Source organism: Bison bison, unplaced genomic scaffold (genome assembly GCF_000754665.1).
Source record: "Bison bison bison isolate TAMUID 2011002044 unplaced genomic scaffold, Bison_UMD1.0 scf7180017864469, whole genome shotgun sequence".
Lineage (NCBI taxonomy): Eukaryota > Metazoa > Chordata > Mammalia > Artiodactyla > Bovidae > Bison > Bison bison.
Genome location: NW_011495030.1, coordinates 8200018 through 8225544, shown reverse-complemented (window position 1 = coordinate 8225544; position 25527 = coordinate 8200018). Strand labels below are relative to the sequence as shown.

The following is a 25527-nucleotide window of genomic DNA, read 5'->3' as shown; positions in this document are numbered from 1 at the left end:
CCTTAGGAAAAAAGGGGTGTTGGAAACATTCTCTGGAACAGAAACCAACAAGATCTGGCCACACGTATATGCTTTCCTACAAACAAAACTTCCACAAAGAAGCCAGGAAACATCAGTTACTCCATGAGGAAATGAGCATGTAACTAGGAAGATGAGCAGAAGCTCCTTGTCTTGTGCATTTACAGGTTCCTTGTCCTAAGACTCTGGCCTGTATAAATTGTTTGAAAATTATGTTAGTTTCATTTCTGCTGCTTTTAACCTGGAAATTAAGGATGTGCCAAAAGAGTCAATTATGAAGATTCATCTTCTTAAATGTTCAGTGTGTTTTATCTAGTTACCTTCTAACTAGATAAAATTAGAATTTAATTAGCACAATTATAAAACATTATAAATGTCTAACTAGACCTTTGAAAATTGTTGAGTGTAACTGAAAGGGCAATTGGTAGTCTAAGTTTTGTTCAGAAAAGAAGTGGTGGATAAAGTTTCCTTATTTTTCTGGAGAAGTAGAACAAGAAAAAACTTCCATATCACTTGTGGAAAGTATCTTATCAGAGGCTTGTGGATAGTGATGCAAAAAAAAGAGACCTCTAGCACTGTGATACACACAGACTATGGGCCACTGTCTATGGAATTCCTGGGGGTGGGAAGCAACTAAATTTATAGATTAGTTGCAGGATGCAGATTCACTGCTGCCTTTTATTGACCTCAAACAGATTGCCAGATATTTCTCCAGCAAAATGGGTTTATTCGGAATCAGCAGATAATTGCAATTTGGAGTCTCAACCATGGTGAGCCAGGTGCAAGTCCTCCCCACAGCATGGGAATGACAGTACTTTTATAGAGGAGAAAACGAAGTTGGGAGGGCTGTAGTAAACAAGTCCGTGGCTTTTCGTTGGCTGAGTCCTTGCCAGAAGTCTTGCCTTCTTCCTTTTGGGCTATGCTATCTTCACAAGGCATGAGAGCTCCCCCTCGTGGTCTCCTGACTATTGAGGTTTCTGGGTTTTTTTACACTTTATACTAGCAGCCTTTTGATAGCCATATATCCTGTATTTTGTTGTTTTAAAACACAACTTTCACTCTACTCCAGATTTTCAGTTTGCAATAAAAATGTATCGATTAGCACATAGCAAAATGTATTTTCCTATCACTTTTCTTTTGAAAATCCTGTGTACTGAGGGATATGACTTGTTAGAAATTGACATTGTAAATTCTTGTAAAAGCACCAAAGTTGAATTTCCAACAGAATATGTAATTAAACTCTCATGTTTTCAGAAGTTACTCAGGTTGAAAAATGTGCACTTTAGGACCTGCTTGCCAGTTTGTTTTTTGATCCCAATGTATGATGTGCCTTGATGAGTAGCAAATTGAAGGAAGGAAGGAAGGCAGACAGGGAAGGAGGGAAGAAGGAAAGGAGACTCATGGCATTAGGTTAAGTAAGAATACTTTGTCATTAGGAAATAGATCAGGTTTGCCTGGGGGAAACTCCCTTGACATGAATAACAATCATAATTAGTAAACAGGTGTAGAAATTAAAAGGATTTACACAACATATTAAAAAGAAATAAGGAACTCATTGATTTGGCTTAGAAGAGTTCTTTATTCCTAATCAAAGAAGTTCACACCTGCTCATGTTCACTGCTATCCTTCCTTAATGAGGAAGAACTCTGCCAGTGAATGTAATCTGTGCAGCCATTTTAAAATGAAAATGATTTGATTCCTTAGAGGGGCAACAGGATGCATGCTTATGTACAGTGGTAGGAAGAGTGGGGCAATATGAGAGGTGAAGGAGAAATCTGACAATATCTTCAATTCTCTTACTTGGTGCTAGATTAAATGAAACGAGTCATTGTATAAGCTGTTATTAACTGCCTTTGAAAATTTGGCCCATTTTATTCCAGGCACTGAAAATACAAATGCTAGCAAGTGATTCTTATGTATCTTGTGGGGGAAAAAAGCTGACTTTTCTTTGATTTTTAAAAGTTCAGTATTGATCTTTCAAAAATGTACTGAGGCTTTTAAAAAGGATTATGGTAAACATTCATATAACTGCCTTATTTCAATGTTAGTATGTACATTCTAAAAATGTTGGGTACTAATTATCCAGTTTATCAATGAATTAGCATTAAATGAAAATTCAGAACTGTGACTATTACTTGGTCTTTGGTAACACACAGGGCCCACTCTAACTCACCTTCCCTTTATTGCCCTCATGTCTCATTGGCTTCTGAGTTAGTCTCTGCTTTCTAATAATTGTCTTAGAACACTTTTACATATATAGGTTGGTTTCATTTTACCCTTTATTTCCTGCTGCAGTATTGCAGCCATACTGGCCTTCTTGACACTGTCAGATTTGGGAATCAAGAAGAGGGATAGAAGAACATGGCTATGAAAATCAAGACCTGTCCTTCCTGTGATCATTTCCTCTCCACTCCCAAAACTGAAGTTTTGCATACAACCATGACCTTGGGACACACCTGTGCTATTACAAAAAGAACTTGTTTTCTGCTGTAATACCTATCATGATCTGTGTGCCACATGGAAATGTGTCCAGAGCTGACTGCCATGGCCAGAAGCTACTGTGCCTTAGTGAAAAGCTAGTAAGGCTTCAAACCATTACCCTGTTTTCTACAGCACCACAGTTATTTCGGTACACCTTTCATAAGCAGAGTGTGTTGTGGGAAATGCAAATTGGCAGTTAGTACCATCCAGAAATTGTATTTATTAATTCCATTTATTTCTTTTTCTATTTATTTCTATTTCTTATTGAAATAGTTTAGATTTCTAAACCCTGCCCGACAGCTACGTCCCTCCAGCTATTTTGAGCAAAATATTTTGGACATTCATAGTTTGTGACAAAACTTACCTAACAAATCACAGTAATTGAAGACCTCATTATATTAAACTGCTATAATATTCAACAGCAATAAATTTTAAAAGATGTTTATAAGTTGTCTTTTCATTGACAAAAGAAAAAAAAGACACTGGTCAACTGCAAAAGCACCCTTCCTATCTTTGCAATTCAAGATTCTGATTTTAGAAGTTAATATAAAGTTTTTAAACACAAAATAATCTGTGTTGGTAAAAGCCAATATACTTAAGAGTCCACATCCAGCTATAGCCTTTTCTTTTTCTTTCCTTTCAGCTCACTAATAACTACATTTAGCACTGAGTAAAAAGTTAAAATTGCTATGCATGTAAAATTGCATGGTAGAAGAATGTCACCAAAGTGTGAATCAGTTTGGTGATGTGTCATATTTTACGAAAGGACTCTATAAAAGTGTTTGAAGAGTAAGTAGCATGACAAATGTCATTCAACAAAGTGAAATATGTGGGAATTTTTAAAAAATCAATTTCATACTTAGAAAAGACAAAAACTTTAAGTCTTATTCTCTGAGGTTTATGACAATGGTTTCAACTTCATTATTAGATTTTAAGCAATTCATAATCAACTTTTATTCATCATTGTACCTCTTCCCGCCATCGGCTTACATAGTAAGCAAGCACATACTTATTAGATGAGTCAGCTTCTCAGAAGACCTGTGAAATAGCACATACATGTCCATTACAGATGGGAAATGAATGTGCAGACTTTTAAAATGCATAGGATATAGAAGCAAAACTGAAATGAAAAGCCTGACCCTCAATTGAGATAAGTACACTTCTGTCCTGTATCAGTTTAAGAACTGAAATACATGACCAACTTTGAGAACAGTAAACTGACATCTTTTTATTTGTCTCTGAAAATATCCCAAGATTAACTTCAAAATCACTTTGCCTAAACTCACAATCAATATTTTAATCTTGTAAAGCCACTACTAAACTATATTTATGTTCTTGGGCACCATTTTAGTTTACTTTTAAAAGGGTAATAGGAATGCCAGTCTGACAGAAGTCCCAATTTTCCTAGAGAGAAATTACAGGAGAATGTGAGCTCACTAGGCAAAATTTGAAAGAACCCACGGTATAACTGGATGAGAATATTACTCATCTCTCCTAGAGAAGAATCTTTGATTTAAACCAGTGTTATATCTACCACCATTGATAAAACTGAACTAACAAGGAATGTAGTGATAGCTATTTTAAAAACATCTTTCATTAGAAGACTAATTTATCAAATGAAATAAGAATCTCTGATAGACACTCTGATATCAAAGATGCTTCATTTGTTTAGATTTTCCATGGTCTGTGTAATTTGTTTGGAGAAAATTGTGCAACCTGAAAAATAAATTATTCTTTTGCTTAGTATACCCTTATTACTTAAGAAACAGAAGACATTTCTCCTAATAGGAATTCATTCTTAGCAAAATAAAGAAAAATAAAAAGGATGTCAATTTATTGTTCTGAATATTGAGTACTGCTAAACTGTAAGTTATAGTCTTTAGGTGCAAATTATGGCATCAGTCAGTAGTTACCAAAATAAATCCAATCACTTTCACACTGCAAACATACAACACTTTCCTAAGTAAAAGCATATACATAACCAAATTTTAAATAGTTCTTAAATAATTCATATTTTATAAAATAGAAACCAAAAATATCCTCCAGGAACAGTATACTCAGTTTGTTGATAATTTCTCTCCTTCCAATCTTCAGTTTTTAGTTATCTCTAAGGCAAAATGAAATTAAAAACAATTTAGAGCTTACAGGCAAATCCTGGGGAAAAGTGAGGTTGAGAAATAGAAAGTAATGGTTCAAGTTACTTTTCTATGAAGCTGGGAATTTTATTCCTATACTCATTCTCCATTTGATAGGACAGAAAAAACAAGAGCTTGCTCCAAAATAGGAAAAAAAAAAAAAAAGCAGAAGCAGAAAACTTCTATAACTAGGTCACTGGTTAAAAAAAAAAAACAAAAACTACAGGCTGATGAATGCTACCACATAAATTAGTCGAACATTTTATTATAGAGTATATATTAAAAGCACAAAAACAAGTTTTATTCTGAAAACCAGGAAGATTGTGATGTTACATATGTATGATTCAATAACTCCAATCTGTTTCTATGAGTACTAACTGCCTTATCACCTCAGGTTAGTTTAAAACAAGGTGCAAATGAAGCCACCATCACAGATCTGATCACCATGGGGGTGGCTTCTCAAATTGAGACATGTAGTCCAAATCCCATTTAATCATCTTCTACATGTTTACTACTAGTCCCAATGGGACTGAGCCACCAAAGACTACATCTGATACAAATCAAAGCTCATGTTCCTATAAGTCAGAAGGCTAATCCTCAAATAGTAAGGACAGCATAATTAACATTGTCATCTCATTCCTAGTAAAATGAACCATCAAATATCCTGGCATATTTAAAGTGAATTATATATGTAAGTATTAAAGCTCAGAAGTATTCTATGGTAACTGAGCTAAAGAGAGGAATGACAAATGTAGTAAAAGCCATCATTACCAGTAAGGATCACCAAATTCTTAGAAATAAGTAGTTCGTGTCAAAAGATTTCTCTTGCCTTTTAAAAAAGTCTTTGGGCCACATTAGAGTAAAACAATAACTGTAACTTAAAAAATCAGATTATTTTTCCTATTTGTTCTTATAGGCCTTTAGTTCTTTTAAAACTTGCTCCCTGAGAGATCCCAGACTATGTCAAGAAATTAAGAGTGAACTTTAAGTTGGATCTTACTAAGAAAAAAAAAATGTTATGAGCTTTATCACTTTTTATATCACTATATAACCCTAATACTAAAATGTCAATAGGGTAAAATCAACTTCTAAGGGAAATACGTCTGAGAATACTTGGGGGTTAATTTAGTATCCATATAACATTGATACTGTAGTTAAGGATTTAACCGATGGTGCTGAAGAAACAAATGTAATATTATTTTAAGGGGAAAGACTGTTTTAATTTGTACTACCCAGCTTATTTAGTAAAGCAGATTACCAACTACTGATTTATTGCTTTTAATATGATGAAACACCAGATTTGACAGCTAAATTAGCAATAGGATACATTTTAATCTTTAATCATTTTTGTAGAGTAGGACATGTACATATCCATATAAAAAGACTGTAGCAGATGCCTCCTAGAATCAACCAGTTCTTGTAAACATTGCATTTGTGCAGATTTTCATACTTTGATTCCAAAATTGAGAACAGTAAGATTAAAGGCAAATTTAGTAGCCAAAAAACCCAAAAAAAGTCCAGTTTGACTTCTTGCAACATATGGTACCACTCCTCTCTTCAGGAAAAAATAAAACAAACAAAAAAACCTAGCAGCACATAAAAAAAATTTTACAAAACGTTTCAGTACTCTGTTTTCCCTCCCATCAAAAACCAAACAAAAATAAAGTGCAGCACCCATAAAAGTGTCAAGAAAATAGCCAAGTTCTTCCTTTCTTGTAACAAAATAGTACTTGGCTTCAGCAGTCTTAACCAAATTATACAGTGTCCATCATTTTCGGTTCATCATCTTCTTTATGTACCACTGAGTTTAAACTGCAGAGAGCTGTGTTGATAGAATATTGAAGATAATCTGGATTCTGAAAAGTATAGAGAGGAAAGAATGGATGATCATCAGTTAGGTGTCAGTACATGAAACTGCATATTCAGTTTCACATTCTCTCTCTCTGCAGTATAGCAGAATAGAAAAAAAGTTGAAGTCAGACTTTGGTTGAAACCCAAGACGATAAAGAAAAAATAATAGATTACTACCACTTAATCCAAAGAGATGTGGCAAAGACAGAATGATATATATAAAAAAGAAATGTAATAAACACTACCTCTTCCCTCCATTTAAGAAAACTATAATTTTAATCATAAGGCTATATCTATGTGATTATATGTATATAGCTATTGACAATTTAAAAAATAAATGGCTTTAAGCCAGCAAGGTATTATGATGATTACTATCTAATTATAATAGTAAATATTAAAATTAAAAAAACACTAGAATAAGGTAAAAAACTATTTACTAAGTGAAAGTTATACCTTCAGAATCTATTTCGGTTTCTCAAAGGTTAAACTCAAGTGAGAAATCTTTTGAAAGAGACTTGTATTTAAAAAGTTGAAAACAAAAGAACAGTGTAATTTAGGTTTCATTTTTTTACACAGAAAAACTCAAAAATGTTCTAATTTTGAACATCTCTAAAACTAGGAACAGAAAACCTTATTCAATAAATTGAAAAATAAAACCACTATTAATAAAGCACCATGAATAGAGACATAAGCCCTTAAGACCCAGGACTTTAAGGAAATTCTTCCAATAATTCAATTTTGTCTACTCAGTTCTGAATATCTCCCAGCTATTTAGTTTTATCATGAATCACCTACTTTCATCTGTTTATTTAATATACATCAATGAGGAAAACAGTCCATACAGGGCATTAGATATCAGAACTCTCCATCCCAAAGGGAGGAAGTGTTCTCAATAATCTTTTTAATCTTTCTTCTTTTTTAAAGAATCTTTTTGATTCTTTTATTGTAGTAGTAAAAAAATGAACAAGAAGTTAGTTGGATTATTGTCAATAAGGTTTATGAAGGGATTGGCACAAATAACTGACTCAAGTCTGGTACATTAAAGTAACCTTGGACCTAAGTTCTAACCCTGACTCTCTCACTTAGTATAATGCCATCCTCAGAGAAACTAATTCATCAAAATTTAGTAACAGTAAAAGCTAGTATATAGGATAAGCCTAAGGTAACTCTTACTTACTTATCTGTTCAGGGGGCCTTGGTTCACTTCTCTCAAAATTAAGGATACTGGTATTTGGTCTATCTCATACGACTGTTGTCAATTTAAAAAAAGAGATTAAAAGCTAAACTGTTATCCAAATTTAAGTTTTACAAAAATTATTAATAGATTGTTATCCCATTCTCCAAAGAGAGAGGCTGCTAAGACCTTTTCTGACCATCCAGGTCCAACAGAGCTTACAGTTACTCTCTATTAAGACTAGGTTCCAGTTTTTTTATGAGAGAATTTTGACTATTAGAAGTAGCTAAAGAGATTCTTTAAAATTCATCTACCCATCTCCTTAAGAACTGAAGGTGGCAGTGATGGTGGTTTCATGTCTGACTCTTGTGACCCCATGGGCCGTAGTCTGCCAGGCTCCTCTGTCCATGGGATTTCCTAGGCAAGAATACTGGAGTGGGTTGCCATTCCCTTCTCCAGGGGATCTTCCCAACCCAGGGATCAAACCTGCATCTTCTGAATTCCAGGTGGGTTCTTGACTGCTGAGCCACTAGTGAAGCCCTAAGAACTGAAGAGACTTAAAAAAACAAAAAGCACTCAATATACCTAACCTAATGTACACTTAAATCCCACTGCTGCTAAGTCACTTCAGTCGTGTCCGACTCTGTGCCAACCCATAGACGGCAGCCCACCAGGCTCCCCCGTCCCTGGGATTCTCCAGGCAAGAACACTGGAGTGGGTTGCCATTTCCTTCTTCAGTACATGAAAGTGAAAGTGAAGTTGCTCAGTCATATCCGACTCTTGGCGACCCCATGGACTGGAGCCTACCAGGCTCCTCCGTCCATGGGATTTTCCAGGCAAGAGTACTGGAGTGGGGTGCCACTGCCTTCTCTGTAAATCCCAGTGATTACCCCATATTCTCATCCAGTAACATTCTCCACACATTTATTGTCTCAGAGACCAGTTCTTCCCAAGAGCACACAACTAAGCATCTTGTCATATTTCTAGGATATGATTCAACAACAGTTTATGATGTAGGTGAATGAGCAGTGGAGTAGGACAGAAATCCAGGATTAGAATAATAGCTCCATCACTTACTGTATTGACTTCAAGCAAGCTACTTAACCTACAAGAGCTTCACTTTATTCATCCATAAAATGAAATCAGTTTTTTTGAGATTAAATGAGATACCACATACAAGTGTTTTGTAATCTATAAATTGATATATAATAAAAATAAGTTGTTATTTTAAGCTCTTCTTCCAAATCTCCTCTCAGTTGACAACTTGATCCCTCAGGTTGTTTTCCATCTTACCCTTCCCTCAAGCAGGTGACTGTGTTTCTGTGTCTCTAGCTGAAATCTTCTCTTTCCCCTCTTATGTTTAGAATCAGCAGCATCCTCAAAAGTCTTTTTTTCCTCTGCATTCATTATGTGACACCTTAGTTTTAGGAGATTTATATGTTGGACTTGACAGTGACTTAGTCATAAAATTTCTTAAAGACTGTGTTCCTGTTGGGCTATTTCTCACAGAACTGCAGAGAAAATCATCACTTTATTAAAACAGCATTAAGAGGTAATCTGGGGACAAACTGAGGGAGAATATCGCTTACATGTCTAAGGGGTAACATGACTAATTATTTAAAAATCAGATTTTTTTTCTTATTCTTGAGAATTATATTTTTGGCTGAGTTAAATATGATCAATTGCTTTCCTTAAATTGTCTCTTTGGCCTACAAATAACTGGACTAGTGAAATTATAGCTATAAAGTCAAGGCATTGAAAATCTCAATTCCTACAACTCTTTGAGAATTAAAAATAAATACAGGTCTCTCTTCATACTGTCTTCTGAGTGAGACTTCCCTTTCACTATGTAGGCAACAGGCTAGAATGCTAAAGCTGGTCTGAAAATGAGATATGACTGGTTCAATTTAAATGCTACTAAAACCAAAATGGGCAGTAACTTCCTAGTGATAACTTAAAATTGTAATTCTAAGTAGAATCAGGCAGACCCAGTGGTCCAACTTCCTCTTTTTAACATAAATTCTTTCATGCTAGTGAGATAATTTTATGTTAATCTAATCGCAGACTTCTAAGATGCTTAAACAGTTGGCCAATATTACCAGAAACAACAGTTCAGTGTAAGTTACATTAATTTGTACTAAAATTTGTCTGGTAGGCAACACCAACATTTAAAAAGATAATACTAATAAACTCATGCAATAAATCACCTCAGTTGCTACTTGGGTATATGCTTGGAGCTAATCCATCTTCAATTCTTAATAGTTCTACTCAAGATGGGATATTGGAGTCATCTTAAGAAGTTTATGACTTAGATGATCAATAGGTAACATGTGCCCTTAAGAATGCTTAGATAGTCCTCATCTCTTCTATATTTAAAGGAGTAGAATTTGGTGTCTCTCTAAAATACCTAAGTGATGGATAAAACTTAATGCCAAAACATGGCATGAGATGAAACTCGGAGTTCTCTTTTGAGGCAAGAATATTTAAAATGACCACACATACAAGAAGAAACAGAAGTCCAAAAGAACAAATATTATGTGAATACATTTATAAAATATTTACTTTTTCAACTTACCTGTGGTAAGGACTCTAATAAACCTATAGATCCAACACCAGAATGGGGAACATGATTCTGAACTGTCACAGGCTGAAAATTTGGTGATTGAGAATAAAGTCTGACTCTTGACTTGAAAGCTTCAAGTTCATTTTTGAATGCTTCAAAATAACCTTCCTCCTCTGCCTTGAAAAAACAAACAAACAGACTGATTTTCAAGATTTCCAGACCACACAGTAAACTCTAACAAAGCATATACCAAGCGTGAAGTGGAAGAAGTAAAGATGAGGTGAACAGTTTAAATGTAGAAACCACCAAGATCTGTCAAATTTCTGAAAACTGCCTGTTTTATATGAATATTATAGATTGGTCTGTTTCATTTCCCTCTGCTTCAGCAAAATAAAACAAACTAATAAGAAACAACCCTTCTTCACACATACACACAAATGTAATGAAAGAAAGTAGGCTTCCTCTGTATTTCTCTTGATTTATCTGTATTCTTGATAGGATCCAAAACAGTCCTCATTTAATCGCTCACAGTCTTCTCTTCTTGTCCCACTGCCAAGCAACAGCCAAGGGATATTCTTTAAACCTTCTAATTCTCTGTCAGTTAATGCAGAAACACTTACTACCTGTTGTTAGTAATTCTCTGATCCTAAAATCTCTCTTTGTTAAAAGCTGAAAACCAATTAAAGTCAACATTTAACTTTGGTATGAAAATATCTTACTGTTTTAGTTACGCAAGTACCTTCTTTTCAAGATTATGGGAAAAAAAAGTACAGTGAGTTATGTTGAGGGAGGGGAAATCTCTCCATAATGTATATAATATAAAGAAAATTCTTAATGCAAAATATCCTTTTGGCAGTAGCCTCCATTTATAAATATTTCCTTTGCAGGTTAAAAAAATGACACAGAGCACATCCTACACAATAGACCATAGGTTTTAAGTTCAAGTGGTGGACAAGATTTTGTCAAAGTCTCATTCCTGAATTCTCACGGTCCATTTGTCTGCAGTGTGATTTTTCTCTTTAATGTAGTTTAGGTTGTGTAACTCCATTAAAACCTACGGATTAGCTATTAGCATCAATATCTATACAAATAATACACACAATGTTCCGTGCTGCTATTCTGTATTTTTTAAAATGAATTTAGAAGTCATTTCTTTATAACACTTCACTTTCTAGTCAATGGTACTTAGGGAGACACATGCAGTGTTAGCCTTCATATCCAAAAGTAATCCTTCTGAAATGGTTATGTAACAAACCATTAAAGGAATCAAGTGACACAACTGCTGACCTTACTGCATGCCTAAACCCTAGGTATTTAGATCTAGAGAGACCTGATTGATTTTCGTTTTATTAAGCAACCTATGGGTCACTTGCTCAATTTCTCTATGCTAACTTCCTCATTTGTAAAAAAAAAAAAAAAAAGTAATTATCCTTATAAAATGTTATGAATGTTTAATGAGTTAATCCATGTGAAGTGCTTAGAATACCTTTCACAAAGCAAATAGTTCATGAAAGTTATTCCTTAATTAAAAAAAAAATATTAAGAACAAAATGTTAACATCTGTGGCTTCAGAGTTGTTCAGTTCTATTTTGTAGATGGTAACGATAACCCTGTATACGAGACAGCAAAAGAGACACTGATGTATAGAACAGTCTTATGGACTCTGTGGGAGAGGGAGAGGGTGGGAAGATTTGGGAGAATGGCATTGAAACATGTGAAACGTCATGTATGAAACGAGATGCCAGTCCAGGTTCGATGCACGATGCTGGATGCTTGGGGCTGGTGCACTGGGACGACCCAGGGGGATGGTGTGGGGAGGGAGGAGGGAGGAGGGTTCAGGATGGGGAACACATGTATACTAATTAAATAATTTTCTATTAAAGAAAAAATAAATAAATAAAACTCTGAAGTGTCAGATTTAAGAATAAAATATTCTCTATTATCAAAGTATTATAAATGTCAAAAAATACATATTTTATGACTATGTTCCATTATGCTATTAAACACTAGTTCAAACATATCCTTTAAGATGAAAAAGAAACTTTTTTTTTTACTGCCTGTGTGTCAAAATTGAAAACAGTCATCAGAAGCCTAAAATACCAACTCAATCATTTACTCATTAAAACTACTGTTTTGGGAAATTTTCCTATTTTAACAGTAGAAGTGGAAGGTACAACTTCTGCCACATTAAAAAATTTTTATAATTTAAAAATACAATGTTTTTCTCTATTTATAAAAGGAAATATGTTCATTGTAGTATATGAAAAAGAAAATGGAAACCATTTGTAATTCTACCACTCAAGTCTAATCAAAATTAAACTTCTGGTACATTTTCTTCTAACTTCTAATTGTGTATGCTAAAATGTATCAAATATGCAAAAAATCACGTAAAATATGTATGTACAACTTACAGGGCAAAAATCCTACTACATACCCACAAAAATTAGGAAACAGATCAATACTAGTATTTTAGAGATCAGTTTCAATAATGAGCATTTCATCTCTCTGAGGTTACAACTGTGACTTGTCATCACTCCTTTGTCTCTTCAAGTTTACAGCTTATTTATATATCCCTCAACAACATATTTACTTAGTTCTGCTTGTTCAAATATAAAATACTTTAAAAATAATAGCAGATATTTCATTCTGAGACTTGTTTTTTTCAGTTTCTTGTTTTTTTATCCATGCCAATGCTGATTAGTATATTACTAAATGAATATACCACAATTTATTCATTCTACTGTTAACAGATACTTGGGTTGTTCCCAGACTTCTTGCTATTATAAACACTTCTATGAAGCACATACACAGGAGTTTTTCTAGGCCATCAATTCTCAAACTTTATGGTCTCAGGACTGCTTCATGCTCTTGAAAATTGTTGAGGAACCTAAAGAGCTCCTGTTTATGTGGGCTGTATCTATTAATAATTACATTAGAAATTAAACTGAGGAATTTAAATATTAACTGAAATATACTAACAAACTCATTACATGTTAACATTTTAAACATATAACATATATATATATATCTTTAAACTATATTTCCAAAACAAACAATTTAGTGAAAAGTCTGGGCTTAAAAGAAGATAGCTGTACTCATACATCTGCTTCTGTATCAATCCAAGCTGCACACTCATGCAAGAAAGAGAGTGAAAATGACAAATAACATCTTAGTATTATTATAAAAATAATTTTGACTCAGGGCCTCTGGAAAGGGTCTTGAAGACCCTTGACTATCCTTGGACATGTTGAGAAATTTTTTTTGAGGGTATGTATCTAGGAGAATTTCTGGCTGTTGGTACTTGCCTTGTTCAATTTTACAAGAAAATCTTCCAAAGTGGTTACACCAATTTAGACTCCTATAGCGGAGAAGGCAATGGCACCCCACTCCAGTACTCTTGCCTGGAAAATCCCATGGACGGAGGAGCCTGGTAGGCTGCAGTCCATGGGGTCACTAAGAGTCGGGCACAACTGAGCGACTTCACTTTCACTTTTCACTTTCATGCATTGGAGAAGGAAATGGCAACCCACTCCAGTGTTCTTGCCTGGAGAATCCCATGGACGGGGGAGCCTGGTGGGCTGCTGTCTATGGGGTTGCACAGAGTTGGACACAACTAAGGCAACTTAGCAGCAGCAGCAGCAGGCAGTTAATATGAATTACTATTGCTCTACTTCTTGTACAACTTTTAAATCATTACTAATTTTTTGAGTATGAAATGTTGATCTTTCTAAACATATCTATTTTTCTTTAATATAGCTGACATCCTATATATATAAATGTGTTGTGTCTTTTCACTTTATAGCAAAGCATTTTCTCAGATTAAAAATACTTCATGTAATTTTCATATAATCTTGAAAGCTGCATAATATTCTTTGAACTATAGGTTTTTTATTTTCTCAAACCATTCCTCTAATTTTCCTGTATACATTCATGTAAACGGGTCTCAAGTTCACATAATGCTATATAGTACAACCTCTTATAATCTAAATTAGCATAAAAACAGCAATATAATTTTTCTTTTCATTATAAAATCTACAGAATCTAGCCTGTGGCATCCTGGTTGGATGGCCTCCTTTGATGTGTACGGACAAAAAGACATTTCAGCTAAACCCTAACTTTCCCATTTAATAATACCAAACAGCAATTATCCTTCAATAAAAAAAATAAAATAATAATACCAAATAGCTACTTACTTTGGCTTTCTGGAAAAATAAGCGAAAACATCCTCTTGGATCCACATTACAGTTTTTGGCCATTTCCATAATAAACTGCATTACAACTGCTTGATGTGCTATTTGTTCCATTAGAGCCCCTTTCTGAAAATAAACATATTAAAATTATAAGGAATATACTTAATATTGTGATCACTATTTGGATTTTTAAAACATGAGTTTTTAATAGGTTAAAAAAGAAAAAGGTTTATAGTATATGGGAACAAGAGAGATGAGGGGACAGGAAGGTAGGGAAAGCACATTGGAAAAAAGTTTCCCTATGCTAACTGAAATAACTAAAAAAAAGATGCCAACAGTAAGCTCAAGCAGATCTTGAAAACAAAACAAAATTGGAATTCCATTTAATGACATTCCTGCTTACGTTTAAAGTAATGGGAAAAACAAAAACAAAAAGCAAATCAGCATTCCACTAAGGTTCTCAGAAATTCAAGTTTCACATGATACCTGTTCAGCTTCTAGATGAAAACACCATAAAATAAGATATTTAGCAGTTTCTTCACATACAAGGTATGGATGGTCAGACAAAAATCTCTGACTATCATCCCATCGACTTAACATACCTGTAAAACAAGAATTAAGCCATGAATGTCAAATACTTCCCTCCTGTAAGCAAAGAAATGGTATTTTAAAATGATTCTCTTTAAAGACAGCTCGTATTACCATAGAAATGTTATGGTAAAAGAGCAAATGAAGATAGATAATAAGGCAACACCAGCATATTGGAAATAGCTTTTAGAATTCACAGTAAATTTTATTTCAAATAATTTGTCAGGATAAAGTAGAGTGATTGGTTTAAAGCTATAAAAGCCCTGTATCTAGGGAAAGCCCAAAGTCCCAGGCAAATAGACATGTCTGGTCGGTCATTCTAGGCTCAAGTTAAGTACAGATAATTTCAGGAGATTCAGTATTATTTATTCATAGACTATAAATTTTTCTTTTGGAAAGATGGAAAAGAAAGCAAAACCTTTCTTTTCAAACCTTTACTTTTCAAAAGTAAACTACACTGAGCCAACAAAGACTTAGATTTAGAAAAATTACATTTTCTCTAATTTACTAAAATATGTCTGATATAGTAAAATACTGCATGCAAAACCAATCCAGTCAGTGTTATAAAAGTAAATATAGTTTAACCATTTTAGTTATGTTAACCATCTAATCATGACCACTGTTTAGACACAGAAAATAAACTCTTTTTAAAGTTGGTTAAGTATATTTGGAAATGCTGCCATTTTGCTTCAAAATACCAAACTAATCCAAATGCTACTAAAGGTGTACTGTCATCTTTACCTAAATTAGTAAGAAATTTGGTCAAAAAGTTGATACCACTCAAGTAATCACAGAACCAGCAAAGTGCTGAGCTTTATTTAGACTCATCCAACCAAGAATGTTATCCGAGAATCATCATAGAAATTTTACAAGGCTACCTCAATAGTTCAGCAATAAATCCTTTCTCTAGACACAAAATGAACTTCTGTATGTTAAAGTTCCACATCAGAACATAAGTAAAAACAAAACTGAGGACAAATGTCTTACTGAGAAATACACAGTAACACAAGGAAATCAATTAAAAATAAATGATTTTTTCCTCATTAAAAAAATTGGAAAATAGCATTTTAGCATTTTCTCAGAGTTTTACAAGCTTTATAGATATTTCCCCAACACTTTGGATACAGTGACTAGGTCATTTTAAATTCTGAGAAACATGATGATTATTTAAGTGACTTTAAACTTCTTCTCAAACTAAAGTTAAAGAATTTAATAACTTCTAGGGGTCAGATGTAAAGAAAGTATAATCCTTATTTCTTATACCTGATGTCATAAAATAAATCCTACACAGCAATTTTGCCTTAGCTTTGTTACACTTCTGAAGAGGGAATATTTTCAACTCTATCAACTATTCAGAGAGATCACTGCTTCTCCTGTTTACTTCTCCATGGCAGCACTGTGACTTACTCAGGCACAAAATTCCTATCCATTTTGGTCTCTTTTAAAGGAAAGAGAATATATGAAAGGGTTAGTGACACTTGTAAGGGCTGTGAAAAAGGGTGTCACTAAATGTTAAAGATTTTAAACTACCTATTTAATAATGGAGACAAAATCAACTCTTGAGGATGACCATAGTTTTTCTATTTGTTTCTATAATAAATAATGCTGGAATGATAATATGTGCAAAAATAAACTTTACTTCTTCAGAAACTATTCTTGAATTAAACAGAATAACAAGCTTATTTCATTTTTTAAAATAGTATGAGAAAAATTAATGTATGAGTAAACTACAAAAAAGAAAAACAAAAACTATAGTAGTATCCATTATACTGACATAAGGATGAATGATATTCTAAATACTTTGGGAGAAAAACACCAATAGAAAAAAGTCTCAAAATGTCACTTAAAAAGCTTAACATATATTTACTAAATTGACACATTATACTCCCCAGTAGCATTTTCACTCCAGCAGTATTGTCACTGCTTATAATTCTTAGGACATATCACACTACTTCCTGACTCTGGCTTCGTACATGCTGTGGCTGCTGCCTTGCCTCCCTTTATCTACAGGAAAGCTCCTATATGGTCCTCAAAATCTAACTCAGATGTTCCCTCCTCTGAGAAGTCTTTACTTTCATCAATCCCAATCCTATCGTTTTTCTCCAATAGAGAAAACTATCTTTCAGTTCTTTGTATATGTATTTCTCTTACTTATTATAGACTGTATTCTTTTAACTTGTTATTTATCTGAATAACAGTTGAAGGATCTGCATGAATTGTACAGCATCATATCCAAAATCTGAAAAATGTAATCTTACAACCGTAAGATAATAAGATACCAAGAAAGCAAAGATAAAAAAAGACAAAAGCAGGGACTAGTTGGGACATGCAGAATCTAGGTAGTAAAAACAAAAAACAAAAACGACAACCAGGTCTTAGAGGGTAGCATTATATAAACAGGTTGAATTTTGCTTTTTTTCACAATTCAGTTTACTCTGTCACTCTATTTTTTTATGTATAGCTCTAAAACAAGCCATAGAACTGTGCCAGAAGTAGCTATACAACTGGAGTTTGTCTCTATTTTATAAATTCACTTTCTGTACATATATTTAGAATATCAAACATTACAAAAGAAGGAAACTCAAGTAGTAGACTTACCAAAATGTCTAATTTTCTGTTCATGTTTCTGCATAAATGATTTTGATTTATCTTCATCTTCTGTTTCTTTTCTTTTATCTTGATTAATAAAACTCTAAGAAAAAATTTTGAAGTTAAAATTGAATATATTTTAAAATCTAATATATTCTAATTGGATCTTCTTTCTCAGGTATTGAATGCCCAGCAATCCTTCTTATAGACATTATAAAAAGGTGATACAATAAAATGATATTGTTTCATTAAATTCATCTGTAGAACTATTTTAGAAATCACAGAGAAAAACAAATGAATTAACTTTTTTGTAAAACCAAATATGCCTATCAAAGGCAGGTATAGAAAGATCCTTTACATGCATAATTTATTTTTGCATTATTCATTTCCATTAAATATTTGCAACTCTAGTCTAATCTTTGGAGTTCTTGCTGGAAACAAACTCAGAAATTCAAAGATTAGAGATTATATTTACTACAAAATTTTTGATTAACACATAAACCTAAAATAGACCTTTGTTGTAAACTTTTCTTAGGAGAGGTAAACAGTTTGATTCTGAAATCACGTATAAATTTCTATTAAGGAAGTGCTTATTTTCAGTTAAAGTCATAAAACAGAACAAGATGAAGTTTTTATTTGGCCACAAAAACTGGCAAAAAGTTTCTCAGAACATTATGTGATCACATTTAAACCTTGAGATCATCACTGCCAAAAATGGAAATCAAAAACTAGCTCTCTGCCAGTTTATAGTCAGGAAACACATTAAGTTTATATATTTCAAAATAAAAGCATTTTCTTTCCTCTTTGTATATCCTGCCATCTAGACCAGCAACTGTCTAACAGAAATACAATCCAAGTCACAACTGTAAAGTTTTCTATCAGCCATATTAAAAAAAGAAACAGATGAAATAAGGTATCTATTTAACCCAACATATTATTATTTCAACATGTAAACAATATAAAAATTATTAATGAAATATTTTACTTTTTTGGTACTAAGTCATCGGAATCTGGTGTGTATTTTACACTTACAGCACATCTCAGTTTGGACTAGCTACATTTCAAGTGTTCAACAACACATATGGCTAGCAGCTATCAAGTTGTCAGACAGCGCAGATCTAGACCTGTCCTCTCAAATCTCAAGCTCCCCAACAAAATGAATGCATGATTTTCAGCAAATGATTGGAACATAATGATAGTCCTAATTAATTCTGGTATAAATGTAGGCTACATGAGAATCTAACTTAAGAAAAAAAATAATTAAAAGCAGAAACAAAAATATTTTCTTTGTGACCACTGTGTTAAGAGACAATAACTGTATAAACAAAAGAACACTGTTTTGACCATTCCCTCTATCATAAAAAATCATTTTAAATAGTTTTGGAGTATAAATGCAAAACATAAAGTAACACTTAAGAAGGCAAAACCATAGAACAATATACACAGAGATAGTGAATCATTCTGTTAAAGAATGATTCTATTGAGGGGAAAGAAAAATATATAATTTGGTACAAGCACAGAAAGTCTAGAAAGATATGACTCATTGTTAACAGCGGTTATCTCTGGAAAATGGGAAATGAAGGAAGCCTTTCAACTCTTATTTTACAGGCCTATGTTGTTTTTTTTTTTACAAGAAGCATGTTATACTCTTATAATTTACCTTCACTACAGAGTAAAGTACTGATAAGGCTAGTAGTACAGGACATTTACCTATGTGTATTACTTATTGCTGCAGCAGGACTAGAGCTAGTCCAGAGGAAAGAAATTAAAGAAGCCTGGGGAAGAAGGGGCTTTTAGAGTGGATGCCAGAGCAGAAACAAGTAGTGTTACACACTACGTCTAGAGAATAATGAAGGTTAAAGATAAAATGAATGTGGACTTAGACAAGAACGAGCAGTCTACACCTGAGGCTTGAGAGTTTAGTACAAACAGAAAGAAGTACTACTTTACACATTTAGATGAAAATGACTATTTCATTGCCCACTTCTTTTTCAGATACAAAAGTCAAAGAATAAGGTCTGTGTAATCAGTGAGAAACATTAAGACTGCTCTTAATAAACTACTGCTACTGCTAAGTCACTTCAGTAGTGTCCGACTCTGTGGGACCCCATAGACGGCAGCCCACCAGGCTCCCCCGTCCCTGGGATTCTCCAGGCAAGAACACTGGAGTGGGTTACCATTTCCTTCTCCAGTGCATGAAAGTGAAAAGTGAAAGTGAAGTCGCTCAGTCGTGTCCGACTCTTCGAGACCCCATGGACTGCAGCCTACCAGGCTCCTCCGTCCGTGGGATTTTCCAGGCAAGAGTACTGGAGTGGGGTGCCACTGCCTTCTCCTAATAAACTACTAACTTGGCATAAATATTTTACTACTCCTTTCAGCAGTAATGCCTGTAACACTAAGTCCAGATTACTATCTGAGGGTTACTAAATACGTACTGGTAAGTAACAGTGAGAAACTTTGTTTTACTTGATAAAACCAATAACTACATTAGAGTTGGGCTTCCCAGGTGGCTCAGTGGTAAAGAATCTGCCTGCCAAGAAAGAGACATGGGTTTTATCCTTTGGTCAGGAAGAACACGTGGAGAAGGAAATGGTAACCCACTCCAGTATTCTTGCCTGGAAAAACCCATGGACAGAGAAGCCTGGCGAGTTACAGTCCATAGGACCTCAAAAGAGCTGGACACAACTTAGCAACTACACAACAAAAAAATTGAAAGCAAGCTGATAAGCACAGCAACATCAGAAATCTCTGGTAACATATGAGCTTTACCACATGCCAGGCCCCGTGCTACCTGCTTCTATGATGTTACCTTGCTTAATCTTTATACCTGCTCTTTATATTTGAGGAAACTGAGGCTTAGGGAAGTGATCTGCCCAAGGTTACAATGCCAGGCTATGACAAAGTTGACATTTGAGACAGTCTGACTCTAGAACCCACATTTATATTCAGTGTGCTATGCTGCAGCCACATAATTGGGACTACCAATTATGTGGACTACCAACATTAGACACTACTTGGGATACATGTTTCTATAACGATCACTTTTCCTAAACTGTCAAAATTGAATACTGTTTACAGGATTCTGTTGCTTGTTATCATATATGCACAACTGGTTTGCAAAAACATTTCAGGCTTTCCTTATTTCAGTAGGCCCAATAAAATATAATACCTTATTAAAAACATCCTTGCTAATGGCATCCATGTTCCACAGACACATTCTCTCTCTTTGTACTAGAGCCTCTTCTTTCTGCCGCCATTCTTCTTCCCGTTGCCTCAGTTCTGATATTGCTGTTTGTGCTTTGGCATGTTCCTGATCCAAGGACTCAGAGTTATGCAGTGCTAAGCTACCAAGTTTCTGCTGAGCTTCAGCAAGATTCCATTTACACGCCACAGAGCTCTTCACAAACTCTTTCTGCTTCTGGCAAGCCATTTCGATTCCATGGCTATACATCTGGATAAAAAACAGTATTTTTAAGAAATGAAGAAGGCAACAGAACAGGTATGCTTATGTAGAACAGTTCAATTTTCTATCAGTCAAGGATTTCTGTACAATGTTTTTGGCATATAGGTATCCAGCCTTCTGTGTCTGCAGTTACAATTTTATATTACAAGTCTTGTTTCATCACCTAGACTCTAAGCTTCTTCATTAATCTGTGTCTCTCCCTGGACAACTAACAGCAACAAAAAGCCTGGCAACTAGCACAGTGTCCTGCATACAGCAGGGCCTCAACAAACATTTGATTCATAGCCTTTATAATCCTGGAACAAAATAATGAGAACAAAAGTTTAAATATAGTTCATCATCTTATCATTCAACATACTGAAAACCAGACCTTTAGACTTTTGCTCTGCAAGTTCTTCACTGCAAAGAACTGCTTATTTAGAAGTAATCACTTCTTGGTTTTTATTTTCTTTCTGTATTACCCCAATCCTTGGTAATCTGAGAAGTTCTTATTGGAAATTTCTATTTATAACTGACTATATCAAATACATAACCTTTAACTTAATCCTAATAAAAATAGGCTATTTTTTTAATTAAAAAGAAAAAAAGTCACTAGGTCCACCCTGGTGATTCTGTTCTGCTCAGATGCAAAGTACTTAGTTTTAACAATTATTCAACCTCCACATGTAAAGCACCAAGACGGATATTTAATTCCTTCTAATCCTCGGCTCCATAGAACAAAAGCTAAAGGCACATTCTTCATGATTTCTTAGCCAAAATGTAGACCAATTTCAAGGTAGGTATTCAGAATAATACTCCAATCCATTCCCTTACCTGCATCACTATTCAAGCCCTTATAATTTCTCACTTTCATTAAATAAGTATAGCCTTTTTAATCTCAAGCCATTCTCTACTAGACTTGGCGTGATCTCTCCAATAAAAATGATAATTTTACTTATTCACAGAGTCTTGAGAACTTTTAAAGTGCAAACTTTGTAGCATGGCATGGTGCCTCATGATCTCACTTCCTATTATCTCTCTCAACTCAGCTGTAGTTACTCTTCTACTCCTTTGCTTATTCTTTCCTTCTCACCCCCACCACTTCAATGTGGCACTCCACCATCCCTAAACTCCCATCTTTATCCTAGATTCTAGCATCATTTCCCTTCCCTCTTATCCTGTCCCTCTCCACCAAAGTTATGCATACTTCTTTATGCATTTGAGTGCTTTCACACAATATTGTGCTTATTTACTCAACTATAAGCTTCTTGAGGGGTTAGAATTCAATAAATCTTAGATGAATAAATGACTCCTGACTTCTTGGAACAGACTAGTGGTGGTAAGGAATTCTAAGGCAAGTAGCATGCAAGGTTCCTCCTTCCTGGCTGAGTCTTCAGGCAAACTTAGACTTATTGGGCAAATGTGGACACTTGGTATTCAAATGTTTTAGTTACTCATTTACACATGGTCCTAGTCAACCAAGTATTTATTTTCACTTTTTGTTATTCTAAAATAGGATTAAGAATAATTGTCGATGCTTAAGAAGGAACTAGGAAGAGGAGACAAATGAACCTGTTAAATTTATTTTGTAAAAAAAGACAAATACTAACAAAGATGAGGACAAATGGAAATATCTTGCATGGTCAAATTATCCAAGAGCAAATTCTCAAATCATTTCTCAAGTCAAACATAGAAATCTTATTTCCAAATTCTAAAACTGATTAATGTTTAAATTCTTCTCCAAAGACTATGTTTGGGCATTTGAGTTAACTATCCCACATGTATTGAGATGATTGATTATATTTAATAAACACAGATTTGAAAAAGGAACTGTTAGCATTAAGGCCTACTAATATAACTTGACATAAAAAAATTTCCAAACAGGATCTCTAAGTTCCAAATTGCATTTAACTGGATCTCAGAACTATACATATGACATAAAGATGTCTAGGTTCCCTATATTAGGTAAAATTACACCAAGGCTGTTTTTATAGAGATTATAAAATGTTTATAAATGAAATTAAACATTTTATTCTAAATATTCCAAAAAGAAAAACTTAAGTTGTAATACTTAAAGCCAGCAAGACAAATAAGTAGGTTTGTTGTAAACACATGAACTAATTTAGGATTAGAAATCATTCTGTAAATTTTAGCACCAAAGTTAGTTTCAGCCAAATAAAGTTTTACATCATAGGATGGGCAGTGCAGTAGGTGGGAAAAAACACTGTACCAGGTTCCAGAAGTGGGTTCTAAACCAGGATGTGGCAGGATCTAGTTCTGCCACTGACTAGCTACATGGTCTCAGATCAGATCAGATCAGTCGCTCAGTCGTGTCCGACTCTTTGAGACTCCATGAATCACAGCACGCCAGGCCTCTCTGTCCATCACCAACTCCTGGAGTTCACTGAGACTCATGTCCATCGAGTCAGTGATGCCATCCAGTCTCAAGGAAATCACTTTTAATGAAGGAGATAAGCCTAATCATTTCTAAAATTCTTGTCAGCTATATAAGGTGATAAATTAATACACAGCTATTTTTAGAATTTGGTTTCTTTTAGGTTACTCTTTAGATTCAACCACTATGCAATGAAATTGAGACCTTTCTATTCTCTCTTTAAGCCTTCAAAATTGACAATGGCAGCTGCTGTTCATTCTTTGTCTCTAACTTTGTACCACATTCATTACATGCTTATATAACATATTTTGTATATAAAGATGACTACCAGCGATCCATTATTAGTGAGTGACTATCGACTTATCAACTGTCATTCTGTCCTCCTAAAAAATGTCTTGTACTTTCCCACTGACTGGCTGGATGAAGAACAGTCTGTGGTTATGAAACAGCATTTTTCTCTTTGCAGCCAACTAACCCTGTGAGCTGGGCTTAAGAGCAACAACCCTACACTTACTGGAAAACAATTTAAATCACTCATTCTCATTAACAGCAAGATAAGTCTAGAGAAAAACTATTAACTCAGTTAAGCCTTCAGGGATCCCATTTTGTAAGAAGGCTAGAAGGCAGATACCTAAACTCCATTTTATTTCACTTGTTAGTGTTTAGTCAGTGATCCTGAAATATACTCCGAAAACAGATTACGAGAAACACCAGTACTAAGTGATATGAGCACTATATAAGCACTCCCTAAGGTGGGACCCAGAAAATCCTAAGTGGTAGTATATCATTTCTGGATAAGTTTCAGAGGAAAAAAGGCTTGGCTGAAAACCACAGGAAGCGGCAGGAATCTGAATAAAAAGTCTGAAGGAAAAGGCAAACGCGTGCCTATGTTTTTAACTGAAAAATGCTATGAAGCAAAACTAAAATCATAAACCTAAGGGGGAAATGGTCACGCGGAATGGCCGAGATTTACGCCAGCATCAAAAGCAAGGTTTACAGAATTTGCTAAGATGTCAAAAGTCAGTAAAATAAATTTGACCTAATGTCTTTAGTCAGGGGCTCAGAGAATTATTGAAATACAACCATTCACTGTTCCCATCAACTGTGCACAAATATTAGAACCTTCAAGAGAATAAAGTGCTCGGATAAGAGCAGGCACAAGAGGACAAAGGGTCAACATTATAGACTGAGGGGTCTTAAATCTGGGTGCCATCAGAAGAGGGGTGGGGGAGAGGAACTTCTTCAAGGGTGAGAAATTAGCCAAGGTGAAAAAGGTGTGTATGGAGGTGGAGGTTGGGAATATATGGCCAGCTCCTCTTCGAAGAGCTCAGTAGATGTTACAAAGCGATGGGATGACATCAGGCCCCCGACGCCCGGGGTCGGGGGTGGGTAAAAGGGGGAGGTGGGGGCTCAAAACAGGGTCGCAGAGACAGCGATCTCTGGGGGCCTGGTGACGACACCTCCCATTCCCCCAACCCCCCACCCCGCAGAATACGGGCTCCCTTCTCACCTGGGTGCCGCCTCCCGGCAGCTGCGGGCAGCGGGGAGAACCAGGGGACAAGTCCAAGTCACTCTCTTCCTCAGCCTCGCCCTCTGCCCGAGGGAGGCTCCAAGGTCCTGGCGGCGGCCACGGCGGCTCCAGGTCCGGCTGCCCGCGGCTTTATAACCCCCACAGCCAACGGACCTGGCGCGAGTAGAACCCGCTGCGCCGAGCCAGCAGCCCCAGCCGGCTGGGGCCGTTACCCAGAATCCCTCTGCTAGCCCCGACGCCGACGTACGTGCCGCGTTAGTCCCGGCCGCGCAGCTGGCGGACGGCGGAAAAAGACGGACTCCGCTTTGTACATCACTTCCGGATTGGAAGGCGGGGCCGCGGGAGGTGGGTCCCGGGGCTTAGAAGTAGGGGTTGGGTTTGGACTGCTCACTAGTTTAAAACTTCTTTTTATGAATCCTTTCCGCGGTACTGATTTACCCTCCCTGGCTCTGAGGGTCATGTCGTATTAAATACTGGTTATCTGGAGTTTCTTACGCAGTAAACAGTGGGTCGTAGAAGTCCATAGAGAGTATTGTTTAAAACCTGCAACTCATTCCCATACTCATTAAG

The 25527-nt window shown here is 35.2% G+C and overlaps 2 protein-coding genes across 3 annotated transcripts in view; one reads left to right on the top strand and one right to left on the bottom strand.

Annotated features, from left to right (window-relative positions):
- AK3 (adenylate kinase 3) overlaps nt 1-4783 on the top strand; it is a 24145-nt gene extending 19362 nt beyond the window's left edge. For both annotated transcript variants that reach the window (XM_010860717.1, XM_010860716.1), the window contains exon 5: nt 7-4783. In XM_010860717.1, coding sequence (XP_010859019.1) covers nt 7-127 — 121 coding nt within the window. In that variant the 3' untranslated portion in view covers nt 128-4783. The remainder of the gene's footprint in view (nt 1-6) is intronic.
- Nucleotides 4784-5946: 1163 nt separating this feature from the next.
- CDC37L1 (cell division cycle 37-like 1) lies at nt 5947-25417 on the bottom strand. The gene is made up of 8 exons (XM_010860737.1): nt 25205-25417; nt 24937-25086; nt 20759-21040; nt 17599-17692; nt 14899-15014; nt 14416-14538; nt 10235-10399; nt 5947-6490 (listed from the first exon to the last, which is right to left on the bottom strand). The coding sequence occupies exons 1-8, from the start codon at nt 25415-25417 to the stop codon at nt 6389-6391; spliced, it is 1245 nt and encodes a 414-aa protein (XP_010859039.1). The 3' UTR covers nt 5947-6388.
- Between the last annotated feature and the right edge of the window lie 110 nt (nt 25418-25527).

Coding starts and splice junctions, on each gene's coding strand:
- CDC37L1 (XM_010860737.1), bottom strand. CDS start 25,417: ATGACCCTCAGAGCCAGGGAGGGTAAATCAGTACCGCGGAAAGGATTC. Junction 14,539..14,898: donor TTCATCTAGAAGCTGAACAG/GTATCATGTGAA, acceptor GTTTATTTTCAG/AAAGGGGCTCTAATGGAACA. Junction 6,491..10,234: donor TATTAGAGTCCTTACCACAG/GTAAGTTGAAAA, acceptor TATACTTTTCAG/AATCCAGATTATCTTCAATA.